Genomic DNA, 12,252 nt, shown 5'->3' with positions numbered 1-12,252 from the left:
GAGGGGCCCACCCAGGTGGGAAAGGGCGTGTGGCCCTTCCTGACACCACCAGCCCCCCCCCAGTTTGGTCCACAAGGCCCTCTTCTCTTATCCGTGGGAATGGCGGGGGACCCTTTTTGACCCCATAGTCTAGGTCATATGCCCTCTCCTCGGACACCTGTTCCTCGTCCCCTAGAGAGGATGCTCCAATGCCTGCCTCTGATTTGGGAAAAAAAGAGAGCTTATCTTGATCTCCTATGGCTTATTTGTGGTCTCATGGCTCGGGCTTGGAGACTCACCCAAGGGGAAGAACTTGGCAATTAATTGTGGTGAGGAATGCCTTAGATCTGGAGGCGGCGGCGCATGGGTGTCCATCTCTATGCTGCGGGCAGTGGTGTGTGTGTGAGACCCCCATCGGATTAAATCTCCCCCTCCTTCTTTGTCAAGAGAGGGATTTCATAAGAACCTTGCTGACTAAGGGATGAATAAGCCCTTTGAGCTGGGGTGGTGGAGGGTGGGGAGGATGGGAGGCAGAGAAGGAGGATGCCAGGGAGAGAGAGAGAAGTGGGGAGGGGGGAAGAATAGAAAAAAAGAGAGAGAAAAGGTAAAGGGATTACTCATCCATCTCTCCAACTGTCTCCGAAACCTTTTCGAGCGCTTCTCGCTTGGAGTCTGGAGGTGTGTACGAGGGGGTGGAGAAGGCGAGCGGGAGGGGGAAGCCGAGAATTTGTGCCAGAAGCTGTATTTTCCCCTGAATATTTTTTCCCCCCCTATCTTTCTTTCTCATCCAATCGGAGGCCCGTTGCCGATGACTAAAGAGGGCTGGCTACACCCACGTACAAAGCTGTGTGCAGTATAAGTACGGGTCTCCGTCGGAGAGAGTGGCAGAGCGGAGAGAGGAACCGAAGAGCTCTCTTGCATTTTTTTCCCAACTCACAGAGGAAGAGAATCCCAAACTCTTCTTCGCTCAAAGTTCTCAGGAAGGGTTTTGGAAAGCCCCAGAGAGAAGCCGCACCAAGAGCGGAGAGGTGGCCTTCCACTTGACAGATCTCCTTGGGGATTAAACCCTTCAAAGACCAGGAGGAGGAAGAAGTCGAGGCTGGAAAGAACTTTCCCGGTCTGCTTCGTGGATATTTTTTGCCCTTGACCCCACGTGGAGTCCGACAGCCACGTTTTCTTCTTTCGTGGGGCGACCACCGATTCAGTTGTGTTTCGTGCATTAGAGGAGGAAGAGAAGGCAAGTGAGAGTGGTTTGGAGAAAGAATCGTTGGGGTGGAAGTGTACTTGGAGCTACAGAAATGATGCAGGTGGAGAACTTCAACCATGGGAACCTCCATTCTTCCCAGGGCCATCGCGGGGTGGCCCACAACAAGCCCAACGTCATCCTCCAGATAGGGAAGTGCAGGGCTGAGATGTTAGAGCATGTGAGGAGAACCCATAGGCACCTCCTGACCGAGGTGTCCAAGCAGGTAGAGAGGGAGCTGAAGGGCCTCCAGAAATCAGTGGGGAAACTAGAGAACAACCTAGATGACCATGTTCCTTCAGCCGCGGAGAACCAGAGATGGAAAAAATCCATCAAGGCTTGCCTGGCTAGGTGTCAGGAGACCATCGCTCACCTGGAGAGGTGGGTCAAGAGGGAGATCAATGTCTGGAAGGAAGTCTTCTTCCGCTTGGAGAAATGGGCTGACCGCTTGGAATCCGGTGGGGGAAAGTACTTCCGGGATGAACAATGCAGGCAAACGGTCTCGGTAGGGGTAGGGGCCCCAGAAATCCAAAGCAGCCAAGAGGAGATTTATGATTATGCCTTAGATCTGAGTCAGATGTATGCCCTGACTCCTCCTCCGATGGGGGAAGACCCTAGCGTGCTTCAGGCCCATGACACCTACCAGTGGATCACTGTTCCAGATGATACCCCGCCCTCTCCAGTGGAGACCCAGATTTTTGAGGACCCCAGGGAATTCCTGACTCATCTGGAGGACTATCTGAAGCAGGTGGGTGGGACAGAAGAATATTGGCTCTCCCAGATCCAGAACCACATGAACGGGCCCGCCAAAAAGTGGTGGGAATACAAGCAGGACTCTGTCAAGAACTGGCTGGAATTTAAGAAAGAGTTCCTCCAGTACAGTGAGGGTACCTTGACAAGGGATGCCATCAAAGAGGAACTGGATCTGCCCCAGAAAGAAGGGGAACCCCTCGACCAGTTCCTCTGGCGCAAAAGGGACCTCTACCAAACCCTCTACATAGAGGCTGAGGAAGAGGAGGTCATCCAGTATGTCGTGGGGACCCTCCAACCCAAACTCAAGCGTTTCCTTAGCCACCCTTACCCCAAAACTTTAGAACAGCTGATCCAACGGGGCAAGGAAGTTGAGGGCACTCTCAAACATTCCGAGGAGCCCAGTCCCAAACACCAGTTAGAAGGATCTGTGGAAAGTTTGCCTCCTTCTTCTACGGCTAGCCCCGTTGCTAGTGATGAAACCCATCCAGATGTCTCTGTTTCGCCAGTCACGGTCATCTGAACCCAGGAATCCTAGGCATTTAGAAACACAAATGGGAACTATCAACTTCTTCCGAAGGTTGGTTTCCATTCAGTGGGTGCCTTGGGCTACACTGATGATTCTGGGATCTCAACTCAGGAGCCGGTTGGAGGTGATCGGCTTTTTCTTCTGGTATCCCATGGGGAGAACCTAGAAAGCTCGAATCACCTAGCTGAGTTTGAGGATGGCTTCCTGAAAGCAAGGATCAGACTATGTTACCAAGGTAGGAAATCCTTCTTTGGGGGCAGAGACAACTGGATCACCTTGGGTGGTGACTCCCTGGGGATTTAAATAGACATATTCCCAGAAGGTCCTTCCTTCTAGCATGAGTTCTGTCCTTCAACAGTCTTTTCCTTCCAGACAGTTTCTCTCACCTTTCCAGGTAGCTGTGGAGAGATGACTTCGGTTTATCTCTGCATTTAGCCGATGGATTTATTTACTTTCTAGGAAGTTTCTATTTTTATAGCTTCCTCGACCTCTTTTAGACTGAGCTCCAAAACACATTGGAAAGCAAATTTCAGGTGTCCTGGCCGAAAATTCCAGCCAGCACTTGAAGCTCTGTGGTTTTGGCCTCAGTTTTGGTTCTCAGATGGGTCTCCGATCTTATTTCTAAGGTCCTTCAAGCTCCAGAAAAGCCATTAGCAGGCAAACACCCCACCTTTCCTTCTCTAAGTCCAAGCTGCTGAGAATGGAAGGGTGAATGCCATTGAATTTCATGTTTCATTCAAGCAGAGTTCTAGTGAAGGGAGAGAGAAAGAAAAGAAAAGAAAGAAAGATGAAAGAAAGAAAGAAAGAAAGAAAGAAGACTCCGAGGTTGGAGGGAGGAATAGAGTACAAGAAGGGGCGAAATGTGGCACGACACAACTTGAATCCAGAACTCACCCCACCTACAAGAACGTCAACCAAAGTTGCACTAGCTTTTTTGCTAGTTGGGAAAAAAAACCCCAACGGACTGTGTATTTCAGTGATGGGGATCAGCTCACCCAAGGTGCAATGACCCTTGAACTGTAGCCTTTTAGCTGAGCCTCAATTGAGGATGCAAATCAGAACCAAACTAGGAAGAAGACTGGCAACTTGGAGAGCCTTGTGCCCTTGAAGAGAGAAAAGTCAAGAGAAGTCAAACCAAAGTTCATCACTTGGACGGTTGGCCATTTCTGGGCGAAAGAGGCCACTTGACATGCAAAGGACAACACAAAGAGCAGCTGTGAAAAGTCTTGGGGGAGATGTGACTCCTTCCCATGGGCTAGAGGTAAGTAAACACCCTCTTGACTTTTTTTGCCTTTGCCAAGTTTAAAGATGCTGTTGTAGATAATGTCAGCTTGGGCTAGTTTAGGCTGGGCTTCACAACACGCATGAAATGAACGTGGGTTCGGGGTCTTGGCGACTTAGCAGACCCTCGTGTTAAGGCACAATGTGGTTGGGATATAGCATGAGCCCCTGTCAGGTTGGGCTTTTCTGATGTTTGCCAAAATTTGGGGAGTTTGATTTCTGATACGAATCCGCTCCATTCCTTGCAGCAGCCCAAAGTCTTTTCAGGATGGAAGGAAGGCTCAAAATTATATTTAGCTCCTGTGAAAAAAAGGGGGAATGGCAATTGGGTTGTATGAAAAACATTCCCAACCTCTAGGCATAGAAGCATTTCTTTATCTATGAGAGCAAACCGGCAGACAGGCTTTTGTGTAAATGAAACAATCCAATTGGAGCTTACCAGGGAAAGCAAAGCAAAGAGGATTAGGGGACTGGAGGCTAAAACATATGAAGAACGGTTGCTGGAACTGGGTAGGTCTAGTTTAATGAAAAGAAGGACCAGGGGAGACATGATAGCAGTCTTCCAATATCTCAGGGGTTGCCCCCCAAAAGAAGGAGTTATTCCCCAAAGCACCTGAGGGTAGAACAAAAAGCAAGGGGTGGAAACTAAACAAGAAGAGAAGTAACTTAGAACTAAGGAGACAGTTATAACAATTGATCAGTGGAACAGCTTTCCTCCAGAAATTGTGAATGCTCCAACACTGGAAGTTTTTAAGATGATGTTGGATAACCATTTGTCTGAAGTAGTGTAGGGTCTGTTGCCTAAGCAGGGGGTTGGACTAGAAGGCCTCCAAGGTCCCTTCCAACTCTGTTGTTATTATTAATTGCTGATATAAGGGACAATTGGCTGAAGCAACTTCAGCTCAACATTTTGTGCTATGCTTCTGTTACAGTGACTCATTCAAAACTGGCTGTGAACTCAGCACTTCCTGAATCGCATGTGGTGAAGAGATGGAGACAGAGAAACAGCTCTGGAAAAGCCCAGCAAGCCACAGAGCTGGACGGACGTCATTTTCCCCAAGCTCCTGCTGCTCTTGTAGGATGAGCGCTTGAAGAAAGAGAAGGTAATTTGAGTTCTCTGCCAAAAAATCCTTCAGCATGTTCCTAGCTAACCTCCAGATATGTTGATGGAGACTCTGAATCATTTTCAGATCATGGTTGTCCCAATGGTGTTGTTTTTTCAAGAGGCAACTGGACTTCTTGGTTTTTTTCCTTTGAAGACATTGTGCATCTTCTCCAAGAAGCTTCTTGGATGAGATGCAAAACGTCTTCAAAGAAAAAAAACCAAGAAGTCCAGTTGCCATCCTTGGAGGACAACAGAAGGTCAAATTGACTCTCCAAGAAGCACCTTTGGGATAACCTCCCTTTAGAAGTTCCAAATTTTCCTACTGCTTATATACCTAGACCTCCTCTTGAACTGGGAAGGAGTTTAGATTCCCAATTTCACAGCCCACTTTGGGATAGAGGTGCTGGAAATATCTCTTTGGGGTTTCCTACAGTGGTTCTCAACCTTTCTAACGTCACAACCCCTTAATACAGTCCCTCATGTTGTGGCGACCCCCAACCATAAGTCTAGCGCCAATTCTCCCAACAGTGCTTTAAGCTGATTGGCAGGCAGGTCAGAGGGACACCCCCATTGTAAATGCATGATTGGTTGGATTGTAAAAATATGTTCCAAGACGCCAGAATAGAAGCTTTAGTTCCTAACACCATGGGAAATTTGTTTCTTCCCATCGTCTTAGGCGACCCCTGTGAAATGGTCATTTGACCCCCAAATGGGTCCCAACCCCCAGGTTGAGAACCACCACAAAAGGAACAAGAATCAAGAACATCCTACCTTAGATAGGTCTTACTTCAAAGAGGTCCTACCACCTTTCTCTTCTCCAGAGCTGCCTCATAAGGAAAGGATGGAATATATTGTAGCCTTAACTCCCTGATTTGGGTTTGGGGTTCCCCAACCTCTTGCCATTGACCATGACAGCTGGGATAGACCCCCATACCATGAGGAAACCCACTACCATAATTCTCCAAAGCTGTAATGCTTGCTTTTCTTCTCATTTCATTATCCTGTCACTTAATCTTCACTTTCTTTTTTATTATTATTATTATAGGGAGTTGTTTTCTTCTGGTGATTGGTGACACAGCTCCTGAACTCTTCAACGGCTTCAACTTTTGCGTGCTGAAGAAGTGTTCTCTGAAGAACTGAAGTGGCAGCGTCAACATCTCAACGTGGGCTGCTACCAAGAAAGCAGAGGAAAGGAAGAAGATATAGAAAAAGTCAAGGCTAGCAAAGGAACATTCAAGGGACATTCATCCATTATCCAGATGGCCTCATTCCAAGTTGTGACCACATGAATGTTGTGACTGAGTGTTGGGGAGGGAAAAATTATGGAGGACTTTGGTGGAGGACTTCAACTGGAGCTCCAAACTATCTAGAACTTAGAGAATGTCCTTTCTAAAGGGGCACTCTTCATTTCCTGGCCCATGAAGATGTTGTTAAAAAACAACAACCACAACAACAATAACTGAAGGATAAGTGTTTTTATTTTTTTTAAAAAAAATGGAGTCAAAGCTGTTTGGTTAAACAATGTTAGGCTCTATAATTAGGAGCTGGACAACTATGTATGACTGACAAGTGGGGCAACCCAGCTTTCTCCACTAGCCAGCAAAGTAAAGAATGCAATATTTCTTCCTTCGTCCATTTCTTGAGCCTACTAAGAAGTGTAAAGCGTACACACCATTGCATACAATGGACATTTTATCAAATCTTTTTTTGATGTTCAAAGAAGTTTTGCTTCACATCCCACCTGTCAAACAGGTTGGATTGGAGATAGGTATAGATTATTATTGTTTATTACTATTTCCATCATCGTATTCAGCTTTGGATCTCCTATCCTTGAGTAGGAGGGACTTTCCACGAATGTATATTGGCGTGCCAAATTTGATCATGTCATCAAATTCGGTGCCATGGTTACTCGAACCATTCCGAGCCAAATGCAATGTTAGCTTCCAAATAAATGAGGATTGTTGTCTTAAAAATAGCCTGTGCATGTTAGTCACTGCAGAAGGCCAACAGTAGACTTTCAAGCCTACTTAGACCTTCAACACCGCTTGTTACTGCTTCTCTGGCTTCACAAGCAAATGTCTAACAATGCTTCTGAGGTTATCAGAGAAGCTGATGAAGGGATTCCATGGATTATGGATTGGTTCTAATGAATTGAAGCCTCAGCTCTGTTTTTTATGGATCATGGTTTCTTCCTAAGATACTTGATGCTAAGGAGAACTTGGGAAAGATCTACCAAACTGGGCAGACCATCGTATCCATTGTGCAACATTAATACATCAGATCTGCTGTTGGACTTTCGATTGGTTCAACTGAACTGTTGAAAGAAGCCATGAAAGAAGACAGGTCCACCTGCTGGGGCTTTGATACATGGGCTTCGGAACACACACTCTCTTTGGGGACTCAGATCACTTGAACCTCTTTGCAGTTGTATGAAGTTTCTTCTGCTTTATCACATTGGTGGTGAATTTTATGAGGCTGTGTCAGCCAATTAACATTAGAAGAAAAGAATTATAGCAAAATCAGTTCATTGTGAGGAAGCATTTGTGCTTGTAGAATTTCTACAATAAAACATTGTGTAATAATTGCTTCAAAAAACAATGTGGCTCGGCTTCTCATTCGCTGTTTCTTGTCTTTGTTTCTCCTGCCCAGGGTATTGAATGAATGTCTTGGTGTGGGGCATACACACACACACACACACACACACACACAGAGAGAGAGAGAGAGAGAGAGAGAGAGAGAGAGAGAGAGAGAGAGAGAGAGAGAGAGAGAGAGAGAGTGTGTGTTCTGTTGGGCTCTCTGGTAGACTCCTCCTAAAAATTCACAGGTACAAATTTCAGACACACACACACACACGTTTGAAAATTCAAAACAATGTTCTTTATAATGAAAATTCACTTAAACCAAGCCCTCTTTTGGTATAGCAAAGAGCACTCGTCTCCAAACAAACTGGTAATTTGTACAAGTCCCTTATCAGTTCTGTGATACTTATCTTGCAGCTGTGAAGCAATTCACAGTCATTCTGCTTTCACAAAGTGAAACACACTCTGCTCTGGTTTAGTTTCAAAGCAGGGAAAAATCAGCACACAAAAGGTCAAAGTCAGTAAAGCAGTCATGAAACACAAGGATCAGATAATCCTCCACAATGGCCAAACCCACAGGCTGCTATTTCTAGTAGCCTCACTAATGACCACAGCCCCACCCAACCACAGGTGGCCTCATTTTCTTTGATAATAATCTCTCAGTTGTTGTTGCCTATGCATCGCTCTCCGCATGCGTGGCTGTATTATTAACTCTTGTTCTGAATCCAAGGAGGAGCTAGATAATTGATCTCCTTCTGAGCTGTCTGCCACACTCTCCTCTTCCCTGTCACTCATGTCTTCTTGGTCAGAGGAGCCTTCATCAGCAGATTCCACTGGGGGCAAAACGGGCCTGCAGAATGTGGATGTCTCCCCCACATCCACAGTCCTTGGGGCAGGAGCTGGGCCAGAGCTAACCACAACAGAGAGAGAGAGAGAGGGAGGGAGAGAGAGAGAGAGAGAGGAAGAGAGAGAACCTTTAATTTAATTGATTTATTGCTAAAAAGCCCATGCGTAGGAATCTTCTGAAGTGTGTGCTTAGAGTTAGATAAGATTGAATGGAACACAAGGAGGGTTGGACTTAGTTTGCTTGTGGCTACGTAGGAATCCTAGGCTGATACCCCTTTTTACTCTGCCCCTGGCGTCTGCCATTTCTTCTCCTATACAGTGGAACCTCTACTTAAGTATGCCTCTACTCAAGAACTTTTCTAGATAAGAACTGTGTGTTCAATATTTTTTTTGCCTCTTCTTTAAGAACCATTTTCTACTTAAGAACCCGAGCCGGGAAAAATCTCCCAGAAAATTTGAGAGCGGCACGAAGGCCCGGCCAGTTTCCTGCCATTCCCCCTTTAATCCTGGCCATCTGGGCTGCCAGAGGAGCCTTTTGGTGGCGCTTAAGGAGGCTTTGGCAGTCCAGAGTGAACAAAGCATTTTCCTTTCTCTGGGCACTTGGAGAGGGAATAAACCTCTGCCAGCGCCCAGAGAAAAGAAACGGTCCCTTCACTCTGGGCAGCCAAGGAGTCACCACAGCAAAGGAAAGGTGCCGGCTACAAAGCGAGTGAGCGAGAGGAGAGGGAAACCCCTTCAGCATGGGAAGGAAGAGGAAGCAGGGAGCAGCAACAGCAGCCAGTGTATGGGAGGCAGCCTCGCGCCGGATGTATTGTAGGCATGTGCTCCTCCTCGCCGCCTCAGAGTCCCTCTTTTTTTTTTAAAAGCCTTAAAGTTTTGGATGTTTTTTTATTCCCCTCACCTCACCTTCTTCCTTTGGTAGCAACTCTCCTCCTCCTCTTCTTCTTCCTCCTCCTCCTCCCACCCAAATTCCGAGCTTTTATTTCTTTCCTAATGGATTTGCACGCATTATTTGCTTTTACATTGATTCCTATGGGAAAAATTGCTTCTACTTAAGAACCTGGTCACGGAACAAATTAAGTTCTTAAGTAGAGGTACCACTATACCTGGGATATTATCAATTTTACTACATGCCCCCATTCAGAACCTAAATTTGAAATGTCTTTTCCCAAGGCTGAAAATCAGCTGGCCAGGGCGCACATGCGCATTGGAGCTGAAACATGGCAAAGTCTTGTGTGGCCTCCAATATGTCTCTACGTGCCACCTGTGACATTTTTTTTTTAATATTTATTTATTTATTTATTTATTTATTTATTTATTTATTTATTTATTTATTTATTTATTTATTTATTTATTTATTTATTTATTTATTTATTTATTTATTTATTTATTTATTTATTTATTTATTTATTTATTTATTATTTAGATTTGTATGCCGCCCCTCTCCGCAGACATAGGTTCACCATCATCACAATAGGGAGTGAAGGGCTGCAAAAAAGTTTACTACCACACTGTGGGGGTGGCTTATTGTATGGGTGTGGCCTGCCGGTCATTTGACTGGGTAGGATAGGCAGGCCAGCCATGTGACCAGGCGGGAGTGGCTTAACAATCCATGTGACTGAGGGAGGGCTTGAAGGTCATGTGACTGGGTGGGAGTGGCTTACCGACCAAGATAAAGTTGGACTCTTTTTTTCAGTTGATTAAGTCCCATTATTTGCACAGCCATAAAAAAGGACAAATGACAGACAGCACTATTTGTTGAGGAGCACAGTGACATTTTAACATTTTGTACTGAATCCATAAGGTTCAGTAGGATAACAGATTAGGCAAGCAGCTCAATTTTCTTGAATTGCTATAAAAGTTCAGTCTCAAGATAATGATTAAAATGATTAAAGCGTTTACGGGTAAAAGCATACTATTGAATTATTTCCTATTTTAAAAGTAATTGAGGATTATACTAGAAACATAGAAACATAGAAGACTGACGGCAGAAAAAGACCTCTTGGTCCATCTAGTCTGCCCTTATACTATTTCCTGTATTTTATCTTAGGATGCATCTATGTTTATCCCAAGCATGTTTCAATTCAGTGACTGTGGATTGACCAACCACGGCTGCTGAAAGTTTGTTCCAAGCATCTACTACTCTTTCATTAAAATAATATTTTCTCATGTTGCTTTTGATCTTTCCCCCAATTAATCTCAGATTGTGCCACCTTGGGTACTAAGATATTAGAGAAGGAAGGGCAATAAAAAAAACCTATTTAGTATTCAATAAATAGTGCATAAGCTTAATACCCCTACTGCAGCCCATTACTCGCTCCTGAGCAGGAGAAAGACTTAGATGGTCTCCAATGTTCCTTCCAACTCTTGTATTCTTGTATACTGGGACCAACGCTCTTCATTCTCTACATCAATGACCTTTGCGATTACATCACAAGCAACTGTGTCCTCTTCGCCAACGATGTAAAACTCTTCAACACCACCAATAACACAACTACTCTCCAAAAAGACCTTGACGCTGTTTCTGAGTGGTCTAACACATGGCAACTCCAAATCTCAACTAGCAAATGCTCTGTCCTACACATTGGGAAGAAGAATCTGAACTCCAAATGCGAACTGAATAATCAAATTATCACAGATAACCCCCACTCGGTTAAAGACCTTGGTATACTAATAACAAAAGATTTACCAGTAAGTGCCAAAGCCCACTGCAACAATATAGCCAAGAAGGCTTCAAGAGTTGTAAACCTAATCCTAAGTAGCTTCTGCTCTGGCAATCTCACACTACTTACCAGACCCATCCTCGAATACAGCTCATCTGTTTGGAACCCATATCGCATCTCAGACATTAACACCCTTGAAAATGTCCAAATATACTTCACCAGAAGAGCCCTTCACTCCTCCACTCGAAACAGAATGCCCTATGAGACTAGACTTTCAATCCTGGGCCTAGAAAGTTTAGAACTAAGACACCTTAAACAAGATCTAAGTATTGCCCACAAGATCATATGCTGCAATGTCTTGCCTGTCGGTGACTACTTCAGCTTCAACCACAACAACACAAGAGCACACAACAGATTTAAACTTAATATTAACTGCTCCAAACTTGACTGTAAAAAATATGACTTCAGTAACCGAGTTGTCGAAGCCTGGAACTCATTACCGGACTCCATAGTGTCATCCCCAAACCCCCAACACTTTACCCTTAGATTATCTACGGTTGACCTCTCCAGGTTCCTAAGAGGTCAGTAAGGGGCGAGTACAAGTGCACTAGAGTGTCTTCCGTCCCCTGTCCTATTGCTCTCCTATATCTCCTATACCTTCCTTCTATTCCTATATCTTCTCTTCTATTCTTTCTTAGATATATTTTACTATGAGTATCTTCTCTATAACCTTCATCATGTATTTTACTATGTGTATATAGATATACACCCACTAAAACCCTCATTGTGTATTGGACAAAATAAATAAATAAAATAAAAATAAATAAAATAAATAAATATTCTATTACCTTCCATCTCTCTGACTCTCCAATTTGGTCGCAGCAGCTTGGTGATGACACACCACCGAGGCAGCTTAGCCTTTTGTGCCTCGGAGGAGGATGGAGGGCTGACACCCACAGGCCCTCCGCTTTCTGAGCTCAAATGCCAACCTCTCTCCACCCACTTCCCCCCACCCTGGTGTAGGCTGTTCACACTGTTTGGGTTGACTCAGCAGGTAAAGGGAGATGTGCCAGCTCACCTTCAACAGCGCAGTTATGTATTTAATGACAAACCTAATCAAATTTAAAATTGCAATCTAAAAATCCAATATTTAAAAACAGCCATACCAGTTCAATCCTACAACATATATCTCATTTCATTGGCCAGGGGGCTGAGACCTAATTGCCCCAAGCCTAGAGACATAGGTGAATCTTAAGACTCTTACGGAAAGCAAGGAG

The 12,252-nt window shown here is 44.8% G+C and overlaps 1 protein-coding gene across 1 annotated transcript; it reads left to right on the top strand.

Moving 5' to 3' along the window:
* Positions 1–1,277: 1,277 nt before the first annotated feature.
* ARC (activity regulated cytoskeleton associated protein) lies at positions 1,278–2,495 on the top strand. Its single transcript, XM_070749294.1, has one exon. It carries the CDS (start codon positions 1,278–1,280, stop codon positions 2,493–2,495), a length of 1,218 nt encoding a protein of 405 aa, XP_070605395.1.
* Positions 2,496–12,252: the final 9,757 nt, after the last annotated feature.

Source organism: Erythrolamprus reginae, chromosome 3, assembly GCF_031021105.1.
Source record: "Erythrolamprus reginae isolate rEryReg1 chromosome 3, rEryReg1.hap1, whole genome shotgun sequence".
Lineage (NCBI taxonomy): Eukaryota > Metazoa > Chordata > Lepidosauria > Squamata > Dipsadidae > Erythrolamprus > Erythrolamprus reginae.
The sequence above is the reverse complement of the archived record's forward strand: the minus strand, read 5'-3'. Positions and strand labels throughout refer to the sequence as shown.

Bases quoted from the DNA above. Each gene is read 5' to 3' on its own strand.
- ARC (XM_070749294.1), top strand. From the start codon at position 1,278: ATGATGCAGGTGGAGAACTTCAACCATGGGAACCTCCATTCTTCCCAG.